This window comes from Amphiprion ocellaris, chromosome 19 (assembly GCF_022539595.1).
Source record: "Amphiprion ocellaris isolate individual 3 ecotype Okinawa chromosome 19, ASM2253959v1, whole genome shotgun sequence".
In the NCBI taxonomy this organism is placed as follows: Eukaryota; Metazoa; Chordata; class Actinopteri; family Pomacentridae; genus Amphiprion; species Amphiprion ocellaris.
Window position 1 is genome coordinate 6,363,201 of NC_072784.1, and position 21,726 is coordinate 6,384,926.

Below are 21,726 nucleotides of genomic sequence, written 5' to 3' on the forward strand. Positions count from 1 at the left end.
ATTCTTAAGTTTATAAAAACATCCTAGGAAATTTTGAAGCTTTTTACTTATTTAATGTTGCTCACATTTCTGATTAACTAGATGAGAAATTTAGACGGCCTTATTATTTTCTGTAAGACCTCCATTTGAATGACAGTTCATCATCTAATGAAAATGATTAATTGGATGAGATATCTGGCCTGCAGGTTTCCCAGATATTCCATTCTGTCTGCACAAAGTAATCAGGAAGTTAAATCAATTCTGGGTTCAGTGATCATCCTAAAATTAGTTTGGACGCTGCTATTTCATTCCACCTCGTTAGTTCTGATAAGGTCTGCTGAATACGAAAATGATTACACAGCAACTGAAATATTTTTTGCAGAAACGTTTCCATGGTTTGGGACTATCTTCAGGAGTAATATGGATTGAGTGGCCTGAGGCTATTTGCCCTTTGGATGTGGAGACGTACCTTCCAAATATGCATATTCTATATTCTATACAATACTTTTCATTGTGTGATTTCAGTTCACAATTACAAAAAGACAGGCCTTACCTGGCTTGACATTCAAGCAAAAGTTGTCAGAATAATTCTAGCGGCAGTAGGCCACCAGCATTAACAGAAGACGGAACATTTTTAGTATCAGAAGTATTAAATACAACTGGAGCTGAGCCATGCAAAGCCACAGGGGAGCTTTTAGACGGGTGCACAGTGCAGCCATGACAGTACAGGGAACCAATGAGCCCTCCAGTGCAGAGGATGAGAAGCAGCCAGTGGTACACAGAGTGTTACCATCATTCACCTGGAGCTTCATGGAGCCCAGACACATTGTCATAGAAAGAGGCTCTCTGAAACGTCTGAATGTCTACAGCAACAGAGACACAGACAGAGAAAGAAGACAGGAGAGTAAGAGAGAAAAAGAAAGTAGGCATGCAAACACACACACACACACACACACACACACACACAATTCATCGATTCATACTCACACAAACAGACATTTTTACAGCACAGATTAGAGTTAAAAAGGACTGCAGAGTAAATGTGAGTTCATCCACTGCAGTGCTACAGTACATGTATATTATCAAAGCCATGCTATCATTTAAAAATTATGTTGTGTTATTATAGCTTCCCAGGCTTCTCAGCTTCCTTATTAGCTTTTTGATAAGGTCAAAGTGTTACACAACCATTTCCCTTTCTATATGACTAGTCAATGACTTCTGAAGAATGTCAAATCAAAATAATGATCATGAGGGCCACGGCTACCATCTGACTGACATTAAAAGGGCATTCACTGGAGGAGTATATGCAGTATTAATAATAAATTCATCATTCAGCTCTTGGGTTTCACCTCACTTCTACTGCATGTTTTTACTGGCAAAACTCATCCCACATTAGATAAACCATAAAGCAGCAGCTCTGACTGATTTAGTGAGAGGATAGAAACTGTATTTGCCTTCATCAAATGTGAGATTCATTGCTGTAAACTCCACTCTGTGAGATAAAAACTCATGGTATGACGTGCAACATCTGTCTAGATTGATACAGATAACTGCAAGATGTTTACACAATAGATAGTTATATATCTCAATACATTTTTGTACATCTGAAGTCTTAATGAGCCGCTACAATAGAAGACTCACCATCTTTCCAAAGCTCAGCCACAAACTTGTCGGTTGACTGGTGCAGCAGCGTTGCGACATTGTCATTCAGAGGATCCATGTTCTTCATAAGCCATTCATCGGCTTTATAGTCCACCTAAAGAAACACAAGGATTCGACAGCATTATTTCAGCTGTCGCACAACAAAATGTTCGACCATGTTTCTGTTCCTCTTAAAAATCTACAGCTGCAATTTCATGAATGAGAAAATCCCAACACTTGGCAAAAAATGGTAATACTGTCAGGTCAGTGATCCAAATAGGTAAAAACACCTCTTATAATTGCGTTACAGAAAGTTTGGCAGTTGAACAGAAGAAAAGCAAAACAATTCAGGCAGGCCATAATGATGAGGACATGTTCTGGCGATGGAAATATCATTAATAGCAACGTAAAAATTATTCAATGCAATGTTTAATAGTTTCAATTCAACATATTAGATGCAAACCTCAATGAAAAACTAAAGAAAATATGTATGAACAAAGACCAAGCGTTCTCCCAGCAAATATCATCTTTATTTAACGTGTAACAAGATTAGATCATGACTTTATTCTAATTTATTATTATTTATGTGTGTAAATGTATTTATTTGTGTGTGTGTGTGTGTGTGTGAAATATCAGATGATGTATGTGCCTTTATAAAACAAAAAAAAAGTTTCCAATTGAAGTAAGGTGGTTAACTTTAATCTAAACATTTTATTCTGCCAGTCTTCCATAAAAATAGGTCATTGACGTTATCAGAAATTAAATGCTAACTTTCCTATAAGCCATCTTTTGTCTTTCCCTTCTTCACTGCTATATCAGAGCATTGACAGTTTAAAAAATAAAGCGCTTATATAATACAAATTCAGAGGATTGGTTTTCAGTCCCTGGTCTGTTGCTTCACCTGTCTGCAACAGTCCATGCAGTACATCTAAAATGACAGCTAGAACTGGCACCAGTACTGTTTCCAAATACCACTCTGCAGTTGTTTCAGCCTCCATGCAGCACCAGATGTGCTCTATGTGCTATCTCAGACCACACAATGAGTGGTAAAAAGTTCAGCGACTCACAGGAAATACCTCCATGCAATACTGACGTGACAAGAATTTCAGTTGGATTACATCTCAATCTTTTGTTAATTACACAAGGGCTAAAGTAAGAGCTTTATATTATTTGCACATTGTATTTGATTGGCAGCACACTCAGGACTCCCGGCCACAGAGTGTTGGGTTAGGATTAGTCTCTGAAACATGATGATGACTTGTATGTGTTTTTCAAACATCTGACAGACTATGAAGAGTATTGGATTAGAGCAGAACATAATAAGTAAATGACACGGTCAGCAACCTGAGACAAGAATGTAGGATCTGCATAAGGGTTTAATCAGATCCTGGAAAAGCAAATTCACATCTTATTTCCCTCTTCAGTATCGCTGTGTCATGCAGGATTTATTTGGTGAAATTCAATCTTAATTCTGGATCCAGTATTGAATGCTGGATGTTAATATCTGGCTGAGTCTGAGTTTTCCACCTGTTAGTCATGTTAAGGATCAGGTCTAGGACTGATGTTTACACATGGCTGACTGATGGTCTTCACCGTGGTCATAAACATGTGCATTAGAGGAAAACGAGACAGGCAAACCATAATTAAACTATCACTCTGGTCATGATATCAGATTTCATCCTACGACTGACAAGCTCCTTCTCTGAAATGCTGTGAGGATCACTTTCTCTTTACAAATGGCAGATCACCACTCAAAGGTGAAAGTTGAAAACCACTGTTACATAACAACCGGGCATCAAAGATTCAGTGTCACACGAATGTGAACCAGATGTGGGTTTCCTACAGCCGCAGTAATACAACTGGGCTATTGTTTTTACGTACTGACCTGGTGAACTGTGCCTTCAGAGGAGCAAAGTATGTGTCTCAGAGAAACACAAGCCAGAAACAGAGTTGTTGCATAAAGAAAACACAGAACATAGAAAAATCCAAGGCTTTGAAGGGGATTCCAAGTGCATTTTTAAAAACTGCTTTCATTTTAATTGTTGTGTAGTAGAATACAGTTTCAACAGCAACTCTGCAGAATGCAGGACATTTTAATGGCTCTGATATACTTACTCTCCCTGCGTAGTGGATGATGCAGAAGTCAGCTTTGTCCTTCAGCTGACGTGGCTTCTGAAACTTGGTGTGTGTGCCCTGCTCCTGCAGCACTTTGTCTACAAATGTCTTGTCTGTTGCCTTGGGAAACCAGCACTCCTCATCCAGCAAAGCCAGAATACCAGGGGGATTAGTCTGAGAAGACATACATCATTAAGTACAGTATGTTCATGAGCAGAAATGCATACAAAGTCACATATAAAGTCTGCACTAACTGGTCTCTCAATGAGGTCGATGCAGGGCTGCAGGTCGAGGCCGAAGTCGATGAAGCTCCACTCGATTCCCTCCCTCTGATACTCCTCCTGCTCCAGGATGAACATGGTGTGGTTGAAGAGCTGCTGCAGCTTCTCGTTAGTGTAGTTGATGCACAGCTGTTCAAATGAGTTCAGCTGAAAGGAAAGTAAAAAGCAGAATTCAGCTCAGTTTTAATGAAATGTTTTCTGGAAAATCATTGTTTAAACAGGACAGATTTCTTAGTTTATATAGATAGATGTATGTGGTTCAATCCTCTGAACCCCACAACCTGCTTGGATAGCATGTTATCTTCAAAAAAAATGCTAAAATTACACTATTTATCAGAGCAAGAAATTGTAATCACAGAACAAATCATCTAAACAAATCTAAATTGTGACATTTCATCAAAATCACTTTATTCTATATGTCTCATTTAAAAATTTGCCCAAAAATGGTTTAAACCAAATTCTGTGAAAAACTACAAAATTCTATGCTCCGTATCGCAACCGTGACGTTGTTAGTGACTCAGCTGTGACCAACAGTCACATGACAAAAATTCAAGGACTATTTTCCTGAACTACAGGCTGTGTTTACAAAGAGCAGTAAGGAGACAAGTATATAAGTAAATTATAAACGTATGCAGTAAAATATCTACACTATGCAGAGTCATAACTTTTTTTCCAGCAGTGGTAACACCTGTGGGCACTTCTTGTTTTATGATTTACACCGATCAGGCATAACATGATGACCACCTGCCTAATATTGTGCTGGTCCCACTTATGTCGTCAAAAATGCTCTGAACCATTGGGCCTGGACAAGAGGACCTGTCAGGGTGTCCTATGAGGTCTCGAGGATGTTGGCAGTGGATCCTTTGGGTGCTCTAGGTTGTGCAGTGGGGTCTCTGTGAATCAAATTGGTCCACTGCATCCTGTTGATGCTTGACAGAATGAGGTCTAGGAAGTTTGGAGGTCAAATCAACATCTTGGGCAACTGTCATGTTCCTCAAGATGTTCCAGGTTGTTTAATGTTCTTGCCATGTAGTGTAGTGGGATGTATTTTCCTGTAAGGCTAGGCCAGTGATATTTGAGCTTGCCATTTGCATGAAGGAATGTTCTTGTTCTGGGACAATGTTTATTGTGGTGTTTAAGTCTCATCAACACAAAAGCCAAAATCCAAAGTTTTCCAGCAGAACACCACATAGAACCAATATGATCAATGCTATTCACTTAACATGCCAGTGGTCATAATGTTGTGGCTGATCAGTGTATGTCATTGTATTTATGCCGCGTTACACAGAAGATATTTCTGAGTCATTTCTGAGAATGTTAACAGTGAATTATTATGATTACAGTGAAAAACGAGTCCAGTGTGCCCACAGAATGTGAGAGGGGCAAACACAGCTACAAACAGCTTTGGGTTGAGAAGGCTGGTCTACATCAATTGAATAAATGCATAAAAAAAATTAAAATGTTCAGTCCAGCTTAACCATTGGTTTGTTTCTATGTACATATGAAGGAAAAACAGCAACAGTTGAAGGTACTTTGTAATTTCTGTAAAAGCACTGCAATCAGTACCTCAAAGATCTCAAAGCCAGCGATATCCAGGATGCCAATGAAAGACGCCCCCTGTCGTTTGGTCCTGTCCAGGGCCTTGTTGATGCGGTGGACCAGCCAGCGGAACAGCCGCTCATATGTTGCCTTGGCCAGAGCTTCAACAGCAAAGTCAGCCTGAGGTAAAACAAAGAGCACAGTACCGTAGAGAGTAAGATGAAAGACATTATTAATAATACATGTGAGACATGGCTGCAATACAGGAATTTAAAACTCTGTGTTTCTGTTTGAGTCTGGAATGTGGATTTATCTCAGTATGACATCAGACAATGGACTACAATTAGGACAATGCATTAGCCAGATGGTGCAGATGACGTGTCCAAACACATGTTCTGAATTTGCAAAACGAAGTATAGTCTAAACAGGATGATATCACAGCAATTGTGATTTTTTTCTAGGTTTGAAACACATGGAATGCAAACATAATTATGACGAGACAATTAGTGAAGGGATTATTTGAATCACTTCGACACACAATTCAGCTGAGTTGATAATTAACTTGGGTGATTTTCAATCAAAAATACAAAACAGCTCCATGTTCCAGTTGAAAGGGTTTGGCTGTTTTTCTTATTTTTGGGTTTTAGACTGTTGATCGTGCCTAAGTCGGCTGGGACAGACTCTGACCCTCTGCAACCCTCTACAGGATAAAGTGATGTATAGAAAATGGATGGATGGATGGAAACTGACCATTGATTACACAAAAAGGGAAGGAAATTTTAAGACTTCACCTTGAGTTTCAGAAAGTAATCTGCATATTAACTGAACCTAACTTACGGAGGTAGATTGCATCTTACCTGTTCTTTGGTCTGCGCCTTCTGCACATAATCACGTCCCACTTTGATCCTCGGGGTGAGGATAGCTCGAGTGAACTCCATAACATTCATTCCGAGCAGGTGGCAAAGCTTCTGTGCCGCTGGGAGAATAAGGAAACATGAAGCATAATGAAAATGTTGATTTTATACCAGTACACACACGGAGTTTTTTAACATCTGGTTTTATTAAATAACATCAGATCTGTATTTGTAAACATCTTGTGAAGTTTAATGCTTGGATAAAAAAAATACATTAAAAATCATACAGATAGTTCTGAAAGCAACGCTGCCTACCTGTTTTATCAGTACAGGATATATGACTATACCAAAGATTTGCATATCCTGGATTAACCAGTCCCTCCAGGAATTCGTGATGTTGCGATCGCAACATTTAACGCAAATATAACCAATCTCAGTGAATTCTGCTCGACCTTGCAGTTTTGTCCAATCATTGCAACTTTTCCACAATTTTTGACCAGCCTCCCATGAGTTCCACCAATCATAGCAGTCCCTAGCGCAAACATAATCCACGTACGTCACCGAATTCACCTCCTTGTTTATGGTTTGAAGATCCAGACATGTCCCATTCTAATGTCTCTCATTTACTAACAAAAATTACCGCTAAAGATCGTGAAAAACAACTCTCTGATGTTCTTCACAAAAGCGGAGGTAAATTGTTTTGCACTTATGCAATACTGTGGTGGAATACAAACGGAAATCATCGATTGACGAACACTTTTCTACTGTAAAACATATTTGGAGATTGGCTGAAACTAGCGGACCACAGAGCAGACAAGAGACGAGAAACTGTTGCATCCAGATCTGTTGCAGCACTGAAAGAATGAAGGTAAGTTAGATTGATTAATTGAAGCCGTGTGTGTGTGTCTGAATACGTATGTGTCAGGATGTGAAATTAACTTTTTAAGCCACTGACAGATATGTCCAAATATGATTCATTCAATAGTAAATTATCATTTTGTGCCTTAAATCTACCAAACACTTCAGGTAAAACCAGTATCTGGCTGCTGCTAATTTCCCACTGTGGTGTGCCAGCTTGTGGAAATGGTTTGGAGCGTGTTAAAGAACTAGTTTAGGAATTAATACTGTCAATAAAATGTTGAAACATGTTCTAAAAGTTGAAAAACTGAACTTTTTAGCACTTGTCACTGTCTCCCGCAATTTCATCGCAACAAATACGCTGAAAACATCACAACTTAAATCACAATTTTTTAGAAAAGCTGCTGCGAATTCTGGCATTTTAGGTTGCAACAATCTGAAAAAAAGCCTGCGAAATCCTGGAGGGACTGATTAACTGAAATGCCACACTTCTAGGACTAGGAGCAATATGTTTAAGGGATCTGTCCTTGATACAGCTAATTACATAATACAAGATATATGTGAATTTTATGGATACATATTATCTGACTTCTGTCTTATACTGAGAGCTTTATGAGTAGAAAAGTAGCACAGATTGCAGGACAGTCTGACTGTACTGACCTGATCCAGACATTACAAGCCTTCCTATATAAAGAGACACATCATGAAGCTTCAGTGTCATCATGTTTCTTATAAAGCATGTGCTCACAGTGAATGAGCAAATAGTGTGAGCATGTACTATGTGGATATGAGCAGACGGCTTTCCACCAGCTGTTGCGGTGGAAGCTGAACGGTCACAGTCATCTAACGTTCTGGATTAATGAATTGTGACTGGCACTCGTGAGGAGGGTTGTTTACTTTGACTGCAAGTGTTTACCTGTGTTCTCAGGCATGGAGGCTTGGTCGGTGTTTCTCTCCTTTTTGAAGACAATGTTGCCGAACTGTAGCACTGCAGAGACCACCTTCAACATGCCTTTCATTTCAAGGACAAGACAAGAGAACATTTTATTGATCCCCGGTGGGAATTAGATAATGTCAGAGTAACAGAGGGGGAAAAAAAGCGTGAGTGTACTTTGTTTCGGGGCACATCTGGAACTACTACTCACAGACAATCTCATCATGGGAGAAGCTCATGATGTGCATGGCGTCCATTGTCTCCTGGAAATTGTCCTTGTCCTGCTGGCCCGGGATGGGAATGTTACCATTTGATAGGAAACGGTAGTTGTTAAAGCCTTCGAGGAGCAGGTCCGCTGAAGAAGAAAAGCAAATAGAGATGCTTTGTTCATTTTAATCACCATCTTTTTAGTGTTTGCATCTTCTTTTTTAGTTTACATATGTATACTCTCCATTTGTAAAATAGACATATCCTTATTTTGGCCTGAAAAAGTAAGAATTTTAATTAAAACTGTACTGTGTGGTGCTCAGATTACAGTGAGGTATGAGTCAGTATATATTATTAGTAAAGACAATTCAGCCACCACACAGAGTAATTACATAAGTGATGGAGGGATTGCCTGGCCTTTTAAATCCTCTAGTTAATAGGAAAAATATGTTGTAAAGAGCGGGCTTTTTATTGCCTAAATATGCATCACCATGAAACAATGTGCTAACGAGGAAAATTAAAAGTTAACAAGAGAGAAAATTGTGTTTTTGCTGGCTCTAATTCAAAGCAGTTCTCTTAAGCTCTGTTCCCTGACTGAAGCAAATTAAAACACGCTTTAAAATCTCTCCATCATTGCTTTGATACTGATGTTCATCCTGATTGCTCCTCGTAGCAGAGGGCAGACACTCACTTCTAAGATGCTCTCCAGCTCCTGCCAGCAGGCGGTAGAAAATGTGAAAGGTTCTCTCATCTTTGGCCTGTCTAATGGCCCTTGACTTTTCCAGAAGATCTGAAAGCAAAAGTTAAGGACTGACAAAAAATTGCAACAAGAAAAAACAAACTGTTATCTGCCCAAAAAAAATTCTACTGATGAGGACAGATAAATTACTTGGACTGGAAAAGTTATAATAAAGCTTTTTTTAGTAATTGGCTACAAAAACATTAGCAACTACTCACTTAAATCAAGAATTATTTGAAATTATGTGACAAGTTAATCTACTCTGAAATCTTAAATACAGATGAAACACGACATATTAGTGAAAAACTGAATCTTTACTCGTGACACTGTAAGGAGTCTTGTCCATTTTTTACTCACCAGAAATAACAAACTCAAATAAACAAAAGATATAACGATGAAAAGTTCATTTCCTTACACCTCACCACACTCTACATTGGTCAGGGAACATGCTGAATGGGAAATGCATTCTTGTGGTTCTGCATAAGCTGTGGTGAGCCACTTAACCTTACCATTGCTCTCTAAACTCTATGTGTACCCCATCTTTTAGTTCTGTTTGTGTTTTACGCACATATTCACCCCTCTGTTGGCTCAGTTTGTCCCAGTAATAAGGATACAGGTTTCAATATTGGCCCCAACAATGTAGCCAGTGACATCGAAGTTGATTCTGATAAACTTCCCCTGTAGGAAACAATAAAGAAAGTTATTGAACTTCGCAGGACAGTTAAAAAGCCTATGATGCCAGTGTGTTCATATGTGTTTGCAGCTGTCATCCATCTATTTTTTTCTCCCTTCTAGCACAGCTGCGTTTTAAATATCACCTTGTGGATTCTGCAGATGACAGAATTGCAGTGAAGAACAAAATGCCTATATTAGGAAATGCCAGGTTAACAGGTCAGAAAGAATCTCAGGCATGTCTGTGGTTTCCTGACAGTGAATGTGAGTTAGTGTGTGTGAATATGTGTGCCCATCTGTCGACTGGTATTCATTGCTTCTCATCGGAGACAGCCGGTGATTCATGTGGACCTCAGCACCATGGTGCTTAGTCCAGACCACAGTGATCACTGAGTCAGAAAAAATGCGTGAGAAGTTGTCACAACATGATCTGAGATAACATAATACAGGCATTAGTCCATTTTATAATAAGGACTTATGTAACAAGACCTATGAAAAATATTATTGTTTCTATTAAACACTCTAATTTTACATCATTAAAATGTTAAATACCTCCCAATACAAGCATTCAAGAAATAAGGTCATTTGCTCCCTTGTGAACTGAAGTAGATCTCATCTCAGTAGGGTAAATATGAAGAACAAGAACAGGGGAAACCAAGTAGGCTGATTGTGTCCAAATGTAAAAAAAAAACAAAAAAAAAACACCTACCAACACCTGAAAAGCTCACAAACTGTCACGTTGTATTAAAAGCCTACATCAGAGCAGCACGCTGTGGTGTACAGGGGTCATGTGCCAGACTATTTCTTGGCAGAGAGCAGTAACTCCCTGTTGGTTGCCTACCAATGAGTTGAGCTAGAATGTGTTAATTGGCGAGCTTAAGGACTTCCAGTAGATGGTTGGGTTTTTTTTCAGTCTTTATGCTAAGCTAAGCTCACCAGGAAGTAGCTTTACCTTCATATTCGCCATGCAGACATAAAAATGGTGTTTATCTTTTCATTTAGTGAGGGCAAATAACAAATAACAGATTTTTTTCATGATTAATTTCAGGGATTTTAAGGGAAGACATGACAGCTATATGGGTCCTAGCCTCTAATGTTGCATCAGATTATCATTTTTACAAATTTACAGATGAAAACTTTTTGAGAATAGCTCCAAACTGAATAGAATATAACACTAAAGTTAAAACAAACACTAGTCACTACAGATATTAAATACAAACAAATACTGTTTTTAAGGTCTACATAGTAGATAACGTGTGTTTTAGGGCTGCAACTAAAGGTTTGTTTACTGTCCTTTAATCTGCCAATAACGTTCTTAATTAAATGTTTGGTCTATAAAATGTCAAAAATGTCGACTGACATTTGAAAAAGCTCAAAATAACATCCGTACTGTCCACTATACTAACGAGGACTGGATGTACAATTTTCACAGAGGAGGAGAGAAACTAGATAATATTCACATCTAAATTATTGTCACAACTAAAGGATTTGAAACTTTTTGAAAAATAATTACTGGAAATGAATAACTGCTTAAAAAGCTAGTAGTTTCATCGCTGGCTTAGGTTTAGGATTATAAACATTTCTTTATGCACATCAGTTGAAGTGAATGTAAACTGCACTGATAAAGAATGTGGACTTGACATAAATCAGTTCCCCTTCTGGATGCTATCTGTACACATGTTTACATCAAGAGAGTTATAATGGAAGCAGTAACTCACAAAGCGGGATGAGTTGTCATTTTTCACTGTCTTGGCATTGCCAAAAGATTCGAGGATGGGGTTGGCTTGCAGGAGCTGCCGTTCCAACTCACCCTGTGGAGAAAGACAGAGAGATAAGAAGCCAAATAGCTGTCAGACATTTCTAATGCCTGGTACTGCGCAAATTAATCTTTTTATTATTACTATTAATTATATTTTCTGTGTCTGGAAGAACTTATATAAACTTACAAGGCAAAATCAATTGTTCAAAACAGAGCTGAAAACTGTAGCCAAATCAATATGCTACGCAAATCTTTCAGACAGACAGCAATTCATCATGGCTCTGTTGGCTTTACTTTAGTCGGCTGCAGCACAATGAGATTTTTGTTGAGAAAACTCGACGAGGCCAAGACAACCAAACACTTTGACAGAGCCCGTGAAACCACAAAAGCACTACAGCGAGTGTGTTTTGCCACATGCCCTATAGTGAGCGGTTAGTTTATGTTGATGAGTGAGAGGCTTCTTCCGGCCTGAACATTCCTCTGGTTGCAATGATATACCGTATATATCCAAAAAGTGTACCACCATGATGGTAAGGATGGCTTCCTCCCAAATCTCAATTGGCGGTTGATAGGCGGTTGGGACATTCCCTGCAGCGCTTGAAACCTTCAATTCCCCAACACATGACACAGTCTGCTTTATCCAGGACACTGGCAGCATAAAAATAGTCCCCACTGCAAATCAGACCTTGCCTTGACTGAGGATACTCCTCTGGACTCTGACTGCTCAGGGGGAACAGACTAAATTTTGCCTCAACTCTGACTTGCTGTCAGACTGGCAGACGCTAAATGAATATGGGACACTCCTCCTTAAAGCTGTTGCTAAATAGAAGGCCGATGAAATAAGAAAAAGCAACAGCTGGTGCTCAGTAACTTAATGGTTAAGGTGCATACTACATAAATGCAACAGCATGGTTCGACTCCTGGTCATCTCGATCTTTGTTGCATATCTCTCCTCATTTCCTGTCTGGTTTTCTCCAATAAAGACAAAAAACTAATACCCCAAAGAAAATGAGACAATACTCATGCTTTAGCATTTATAGCAGAGACAGAGCAAATAAAGAGCATAGCAGAGAGAACCAATAACATGAACGAATATTGCTTTGAATGCAAACATCGACAAAGATCTAAACCTTAGGGTTAGCGAGGTATGTTGAGCCTAAAGCCAGAGTTTTTAATGTCATGAACTTGGCTTTCTTTTAACCTGCTAAATCACCACGGTAATTGATGCTGCACAGCTAACCTGTTCTGGGGGAGGTGTTGTTAGAAATAAGCAGCTGCATTGAAAGTGGACAGAATAGGAAAATAAATATGTCAACTTACACGATTAACAGCTTTCTTTCTTGCCTTATTTGCAGGAACAGTGCTTCTTGACATACAATTTTAAATATTCTTCATAGTTTTCCATTATGACAACCTGTTCATCTTAACTGAAGTATGCAGTGTGCAATACATTTTGTGAACATGAAGAATCATTTGACATGTTTGGGAGTGCCTGCAGAGCCTGATAGAGAGAACTAAAAAGCTGATAACCTCTGTTGTGATGTACACTATCTAAGATTGTATGAAATCACAGGAGGGCTGTAATAAAAGACAAATCTGTGAAAAAATAAGGAAATAAATATGTAAATATAAAGAGGAATAAATAAAAGAATAAAAAAAAATCTGTTTCAAAATAAGGAAATAAATGTGTAAATATACAGAGGAATAAATATAAAAAATAAGTCAGTTAAAAAACAAGGAAATAAATTAGTAAATATAAAGAGGAATAAATAAAAAAATAAGTCAGTTAAAAAATAAGGAAATAAATGTGTAAATATAAAGAGGAATAAACAAAAAAAATTAATTAATTAAAAAATACGGAAATGTAAAGTTAAATTTTGTCTTCGCATTTCCATTTGCCCTTTGTTTTTTCCTTTTGTTTTTCCTTATTTGTCATTGCTTTTTCCATTTTGCCTTTGCTTTTAGTTGATGGACTGAGCTGTCAATCAAATGGCTCTGGGGGGGGCTTTCTGTCCAGGGTGAGTAGTCAATGCCTGATACGGCACTCCTGTGACTCCATATGATTGGGGTTTTAAGTTTTGTAAAACCAGCTAACACAACGAATGTCTGGTTATGTTGTACTTGCTTTTGTAGCATAACCCTCTGTACAACATTGGAAAACATCAAGGAAACAAGAGTTTTCTGACTAACAAAGCTGAGTTCTGGTAGTATTCTAAATACAAACTTCATTGTTTCTGGATAGACACATGGGCCACATATGGAAATACAATATGCAGCACCCTTATTCAGAAATCTAAGCATTATAAACAGAAAACTCCTTCATGGAGCATTTCCATATATTCTCTGCAGTCTGCTGTGTCTACCTAAATGCACTGACACTTAAATACAGACATGCATGATAGAAGGAGGGAGTAATGATTTTCCTACATAATTTTTTCCCTGTTAGCTTTCAAATTCCGAATAACATAGAAAAACAGAGAAACTAGTGCATAAATCCCTGTAGAAATGGCAATCCCATTCATCTGCCTCTCTGAGGGAATTATGAAACCCTGTTCTCTTCTGGTCTGCTTTACCTCTTCTCCACTACTTCTTCTTCCCCTTTCTCACCCCTTTCCAATCTCCTTTCCTGTACCATAGCTTTGCTCTCACTCAGTCTCGGGCTCTGCATTCCTCTGGCCTGTGCTCAGAGGCAGCTGTAATGCAATGCAGAGGGAGAGCAGAATTAAGGGGTTCAGTGTGGACGGCGTACTCTGGCAGGAGGGCACAGAGGCACTGAGTTACAGCTACTCACTCTCAGCTACTGAAACACAGCATATTAAACAGGCTTTACCCAGATTGTGTGCACTCAAAGCTGTGGGTTATAGAACTCATATAAGACTCCCTCTGCTTCTATAGTTATTAGATTTACAGAGGGCAGAGAAACATCAGGTATTGGTTTAGGGCAATAAGAAAAAGAGCTACTGGATAAATCATGCTGAGGTGAGCCAGAAAATATCAAGTTTGTAGGGAGCTTGAGAAACAGAAGACGGAATTGGTTTGAATTCAGAACTGTTTCAGCAGAAGCTCAGTCATGCTACCTAAGCTTATCTGGGACGAAACAATGTGAATTATGATCTGAAAATCCCCATGAGGCTACAACATTCAACAATATAATTAGAATAAATCTATTCAAACTACAAACATGCATCTAAAGTACAACGCCAAGGTAAAACATGCAGAAATAAAGTATGTCCATGATTTGAATGCCTTCATTTGTCTTTTACATCTTCATTTCACACCTTGACTTGTAATGGAAACATTCGCTTCACTGCATTGTAAAACATAAAGCTCGAGGAGAGATGTTTAGTGCGGCTGTGGTCTGATTGTCACACTGCTTTTTCTGAATATTAATACAACATAATAAAACTGCACACTTAATGCTCCACTAGCACTCAATGACAAGTTTTTATTGCAGGTATTTGACTGACGTGTTTCCGTTAACACACCTCAATTTCCAACTGTTCTAATAAACCCGGACCAACTGATAAAACAAAGTGTTTTATTATCATGAACCTGCTGGTTTAATGGCAGATTCACTGGGTTTCAAATAATCATGTGAGAAGACTGAGCCAGCACAAACAAATACCTCATGCAGAAAGAAGCTTAGATTAGTCTGTCAACATCATTACGGAAGCGGCTGAGATTTAGAGAGGAGGGCATGCAAACACACACAAATGTTAAAAAATGGACCACACACTCTTTTTGAGAAAGCAGTAGATACACTTGCCTGTAGCTTGAATGCTTTGGGAGATTCGGGCTGTTTGTTATGGATAAACAAATGCAAGTGTTAAAACCTGAAGCGTTTACGTCAGAAACAAGCCACAGGAAACCGGACACCAGTACACACTTAGTCCAGCGTTGGCTACATTCCTGCAGAATGGCACTGAATGGCATTAAGCATTAGCAGTGATCAGTCCGCCTATGTTAACATCTATGAGGTTAGCTGTAAATGTACTTTTTCACAGCCAATTATCAAAAACGAGTTAAGCATGATAAATTTAAGTACAACACAGAATCATTAAAATGCATTAAAAGAATATTTTGACATTTTGAGTAAAGCACTTGTTTGCTTTTTGCAGAGAGTTAGATGACAAGACTTCTACCACTCTCCTGTCTGTATGCTAAATACAAAGCTACAGTGAACAGCCATTAGCGCAGCTTTATAAGACGACTACAAACAGCTAGCCTGGCTTAATCTAAAAGCAACAGAATCCACTTACAGCACCTTTAAAGCTCACTAGAGCCCCTTTCAGACATGCACTCCTTTCCATTTATTATCCAAAAATGTCAAGTTCATGACTGAAGGAGCACCCTGTTCGCTTTTTCATTAAAGCTGCATCTTACTTGGTTGGAGTAAAAGTTCTGTACTACTTTCAGCGCAGCACATTAATGAATAGGCAAAACCTCAAGCTACGTACTTTGAGTTGTGTGAAGTCACAACACCAATATTGGTTCAAAAACATCACAGAGAGTGCAAAAGTCACTGCTTGTGTGCCAAAATTACGGAACACTTGGCTCGATTGCTTTAAAACAGGAACAGGAGCTGAAGTTTAGTTTGTTGCTTCCAGTGGTTTGTAGGAGTATCAAACCGCAGCAGGATCCTTATAAGTAACTTCATTAATTACTTTTAATGATAAATGATCCCCGACATGGAGACAGGATCTAACAGCCACTCACACTGTGTACTGTTTATCACCTCAGACGGGGGAGCTGTCACACACAGTCACAGTTATAAATATTTTCTTACATTTGACATACATCATGCACATACAGTTTCTCTCTGTGATAGGTATGTCTGAATGAATCAGTGAGGAATGGTAATATAAAAGTTGCTTATGCCTGAATGACAGAATTCTGCCACTTTAACAGATTGATGAAGCCATAATATTACAGCTCCTAAATCTGAAAATTACTCAAATAATTTTTCAAATCACATTTGCTTAATCCATGTGAAAAGTGTGGTGCACTGACAGTTCACCAATCTATGAAGGATCATATGCTAGAATATTTCTTAACTCTGAACAGTTGCCTGGCAACCAGTGCCCCATCCAAGCACAGGTCTTGCACATAAACACTTTCATTACACTTCAGTTTTTGTATGGCTTGAACAAATAAGAGTCAGGCCAGCAGTTTTCAGCCCTTGTGGTAAGTTGTTGGCTGTAGGCTTGTATTTAATACACAGGAATGAGAGTGGTGTCAATCTTCTCTTGCTTTTTGGCATTTCTTTAAATTACTGTACAACAATAATGTTGAGAGATGGTTCTCAAATAGCAATAAGGCCACTTTGTTTTCATTTCAGGTGAGAAGATGGACTATTGAGCAGAGACAGTTGAAATGAGATGATTTTTTAGAGGAGGGAAGAGGAGAAAAGGGGAGAGGTGAGGAAAAGCTGGAGGCCCAGGCTTGGCCAAGGATAGAGAAGGAGAAAAGTAGGCAGTGGGGCTCTCACAGGAATGTTGTGGTCTTTGCGTCCTTTGTGTGAGGAGGCAACGTGGGCCAGGTACTGGATGACCTTCTTCGTGTTCTCGGTCTTGCCAGCACCAGATTCACCTCTAAAAACAAAGGATAGAGAGAGCATGGATATACACACGAATAGAAAGAGTGTAAAAATGTGAGCCAACAAAGGATGACTGAGAGAAAACAGAAAGGTTTTGCTTCTGACATGATTTACAAGGTTTTAGTTGTGAGGCATAGCCACATTACAGAAACAAATCTGTTTAGGTTGTCTACATTTTAGCAAGGTGCTGACAAAAAGCTGTAAAACCCTTACCAATATAACTCTTACTCATCATTATAGTGGTTAAGGGTGAATGGCGAGTGAGTAACCATCATCCTAACTGTTGTTGTTTGAATCCATCTATTTGTTTGTCTGTTTCACTGGAGAACGCTGTGGTTTAAGCGAGCCAGTCTCCAAAGTTTCCAGGCCCTGCTTTTGGCTTGTCTCTAATGATAGCTGTGTTCAGGCAGGGCCATCCACAGTTCCCGCAGTCAGGTCCCAGAGCCCAGAAAACCAGGGTCAATAGCAAAACCAGGCCAGTGACACTACATCTAGCTACATACCGGTGGCTTTAGTCTAGCTGGCTATTACTGTAGCTCTATGGCATATTGCAGGTTTAGCTGCCACACTAGAATTTGTTGGGCGAGTCCTCGAATGCAGGACTGCAAACAGCCATGTATGGCAAGAATGTAGGTCAGATTATGTAGATACACATCCCTCTGTGGACTGATGTCTTCATAGTTTCACAGAAGTGAAACATCTCACATCTTTTGTCTTGCAGAGAAAATGCAAACATGTGGTTTTAAAGGAGCATGTATGGTAAAACCTCTCACTTTCTACAGCCTCCTGACACCAGAGGGTCAAACAATATTCTTAACTCTTAAGTGGGAGATTCCTCAATTCCTTGACGCTCTCTGTTCTGTTCTTTGGAACATGACAAATGAACATGATACAACTCAGCAGCTACTCCTTAATTGCGTGTTTCTGTTTAGTGGTATCACTGTCCAAGCAATTGAAGAGTTCACAGTGTACGGCGTCATAAGATAAAACCCTTTCAAAGTTTCTTTCTCTAGTTTGTTTTGCCTGTGATCTAGAGTTACTCTAGAGTTGCTCTGACTGTAATACCTCCTTTGCAGGTAAATGCTGGGTCTTCACAGTTCACCAACAGGTCTGATTCTTTAACTCTATGATTCTATGCTATGTGGTGCTCTCTTAAATAAGTTGGTGACCTGCTCAAATATAGGCTATAAGCTGGCATGCAACCTATGATTTTTCTCATTTGGCTTTCCCCAGGTATAATTACTACACTGCTACAATGGCTGCCCACCAACAGAGGGCGTAGTTTTTCAGAATTTAGGACAGATTACATCTAGTCCTCTCCGTTCATTGGCCGCATCAAACCCAAGCCATGCTGAAAGAAAGTGGCACTTAATTACTCTCTGCCATAGAAGATGAAGGCAGGCCACCAAACCACACTCATAACTCCCTCCGTACTGGGTAGAGCCGCTGTGTAGCCCAGCATCCACAAAATGCTATTTGAAACTAGTCTTTAAATAAAACACAGCAGGATAATGAAAGCTGGCTAACTGAGTCAGGATGAGAGAGACATGAAGGGAGATGGTAAAAGCGTAAGTTTACAGAGACAAAACAACTAGGAAAGTCAGAACCCTTATAAAGTACTCTCATTACAACTGCAAAAGTACATATATAAGCTCTTCAAGGACGAGAAGTGAGACTGTGCCTGGATATAAGACAGCCCTATTAAGGTGAGGCCATACAATCTTCAACTCCGAACAGTTTCATTTTCCAGTCGATTAAGCTGCTTTATCACTAGAACCACTTTAAAGAACACATCGGTCATGTGTCCTAACAGAGAAATCACCTCAACAGTAGAGAAGAGGACAGGAGAGGAATTGAAGAGTAAAGGGTTGCAATACTCACGTGCAAAGGATTGATTGGTCCTCACGATCTGTTTGGTTGAAACACAAAAATACAGTCAGCAAATTTTCATCTTTCCTGATTCTGCCCATCATTGCAGCTAGAATTAATTGGCCTTTAAGGGGTCAAGCTGCTCTAATTTAACCCACTAAAATGATATGCAAGTTAAACATTTTTTTTGTATCAGCATGCAAATACTATAGATATGTTAGATAACACTGTAAATATCATTACTACATGAACACATGATGGGACATAATGAAATATGGCTCCATTGTTACCAAAGTCACATTAACTGAGTGTGTCAAGAGGACAAGTTACAGCCATTCCTCAGCCTCCAGAATCCAGACTACCCTGCAAAGTCATGCTGTGCAACGGCCATAAACTGAATCCCAGACTAGTAACCAAAGCTCTTCCACCTTTCATCACAGAGGAATTCAGACCAAAGTCCAGATGACGGGTTTAGCTATGGTCAATGAAGTAGGTGACCTCTCAACTTCTGAAGGTCCTCCAGCTCACTACAGAGAACTACAAAGATCAGAACCAGCAGAAACCATCTCTCATGGTGCCACAATCGGAGCATGACCTAATTCAACGGTTTAAAAAAGTGGTTTGTTACATGTTCAAAGAGGGCAAGTTATAATCTGACTGTGTTCTCAGAAAAGGTTCATGAATTGATGCTAGTTAACACAATTACTTATATATGTGAATGTTGTGAAAACTATTTCCTTCATGTAACTGAGCTGTCATATTCAGGCTGCTTTGTTGAGTTTGGTTTCAAGTTTGCATTTGTACTTCTATGACATGGAGGTGCAAAAGTTCAACATTTCTCCCATTTATCCATTAGCCTAATTTAGTTTACCACAACAGTAATTCATCAGTTTCTTTCAGTTAACAAATTCAAGAGTTTATGCATTACTTTTACAGATATTCACGTTTGCTCATTACTTTAAATAATTTATTTTAAAAACTAATCATCTTCTTTATTATAAGTATTGTATTGTAAGTGTCTAAGGTAAGATCTGAATATAGTCAGTTAAAGTTTTCCCATATCTCTTGCAACTGCAGGCTACATGCCTAACCCTACAACCCATAGGACACAAAAAATCCACTGCAAATGTCCAGATGCCAGATAGCCCAGGACACCCCCAGAGGTCCATGTCAGTGACCAAACAATTCACAGCTGGACCTACACAATATTGGGCAGGTGGTTTTAATGTTGTGGATGTATAGCTTTTTACTAACACTAACTGCTTTTGTTATTTCCATCATCAAGCTTTAACTCAGCTTTACAACTCCTCAAAACTTTAGGTACAACTACAAACACACAAGGCTGCTCACTAAACCAAACTTCCCCACATATCAACTTCAAGAATTCAGTTATACACTCACCATTTCATATGGAGGAAAAGAACTATGCCTTGTAGTAGTCGCTTACTGTGACTGAAACCTACAGTCATAAGTTAAAACTGCAAACTCCTCTTCTTCTGTACAATGTGAAGAACGAAGCCTGACATCACCACATTGTTGTTAAGCAGACAGGAGACATGGATGAAATGATGTCATCACATGTGCCAGCAACAAAGGCCAGAGGCTACAAACATGTGGAATGAGAAGAGGAGCAGCTGCAGTGTACGACATGAATGCTTTACAGGTAACACACTGTGTATCAGAGGGCTCTATGAAGTGAGACGTAAAGATCACTACTGTCTTTAGACTGCATGTAAAACTTCACTGAGGAAGTTCTCATTATGCTTAAATGAACACCAGACAATGAGAGGTTTAATTATGATTTTATAGTGATTTTTTGTGGCAGTCATGTGAATCCTTATGCAGTCCTTCAGTAGTTCCTGACATTCCTTTGGCAGAAAGTGAGGAGATTTTTCATTTCCTGTAAAAGACAAATTTGGAAACATGTCCTCAACTTATAAAAACTAAATGGCCACACAAATCTCATACAACTACAACGTTGCACTACTAAGGGAATAAGAGCAGATTTTGTTGCAAGATCATCATACAGTGCCTATTTTGTTGTAAGGACATTAGAGACTTGCTAAAAGATTACAGATGAAGTCATGTGTGGAGAAAGACATTTTGTTCACAGAAGTTCACTTCTCGTTGAGCACTTCTTACTTTATGTCAGAGCAAAGTCAGTTCAGAAAAAAAGATTATGATTAGCTAGAAGCACAGCGGATAATAATAGTAGCCTCTCTGACTGTCATCCACTCTGGAGAGATGAAGAGTTCAGCTTAGGGGCTTGACACAGAGATGTTCTCACACTTTGTTGATGTAGGTCAATTTTCCCAGATACCACACAGTCTTTAAGGTGTTATCGCTCACCAAAGAAATTTGTAAAAATAGTAAGACTGTGATTCGAGTTAAGGGGAAAACCTGAAAGTTTGTAGGATAGATGGCTCTCATTTCTAGAAATATGTCTGAGTTTATTTGAAATGCTAAAATATAACAATCAAGGAGCTTAGACTAGAAAACAGGGTGGCAGTTGAACACTGTCACCCTCCCAAAACTCTCACTGCCCCATAGAAGCTGTGTTTGCTTCCACTCCACCTAAATTGAATTCATTTACAAATTAACTCTCAGGAACTCATTCATAAGAACCTAATAAAAATCAAGATTACCACATCAACAGAACCAACAAACAGGATGATTAAACGTG

General features: G+C 39.0%; 1 protein-coding gene across 5 annotated transcripts in view; it reads right to left on the reverse strand.

Moving 5' to 3' along the window:
• Nucleotides 1–21,726, reverse strand: part of LOC111568805 (myosin-10-like) — a 67,644-nt gene that overhangs the window by 18,543 nt on the left and 27,375 nt on the right. For 2 of the 5 annotated variants that reach the window (XM_055005244.1, XM_055005245.1), the window contains exons 4-17: nt 19,056–19,083; nt 17,067–17,169; nt 15,345–15,374; nt 11,538–11,630; nt 9,762–9,825; nt 9,100–9,198; nt 8,413–8,556; nt 8,184–8,279; nt 6,413–6,531; nt 5,583–5,735; nt 3,990–4,163; nt 3,736–3,909; nt 1,621–1,735; nt 780–842 (exon numbers count right to left, since the gene is read on the reverse strand). In XM_055005244.1, the coding sequence (XP_054861219.1) occupies nt 780–842; nt 1,621–1,735; nt 3,736–3,909; nt 3,990–4,163; nt 5,583–5,735; nt 6,413–6,531; nt 8,184–8,279; nt 8,413–8,556; nt 9,100–9,198; nt 9,762–9,825; nt 11,538–11,630; nt 15,345–15,374; nt 17,067–17,169; nt 19,056–19,083 (1,455 nt within the window). The remainder of the gene's footprint in view (nt 1–779; nt 843–1,620; nt 1,736–3,735; nt 3,910–3,989; nt 4,164–5,582; nt 5,736–6,412; nt 6,532–8,183; nt 8,280–8,412; nt 8,557–9,099; nt 9,199–9,761; nt 9,826–11,537; nt 11,631–15,344; nt 15,375–17,066; nt 17,170–19,055; nt 19,084–21,726) is intronic. The other 3 variants (XM_055005246.1, XM_055005247.1, XM_055005248.1) reach the window with 3 other exon arrangements.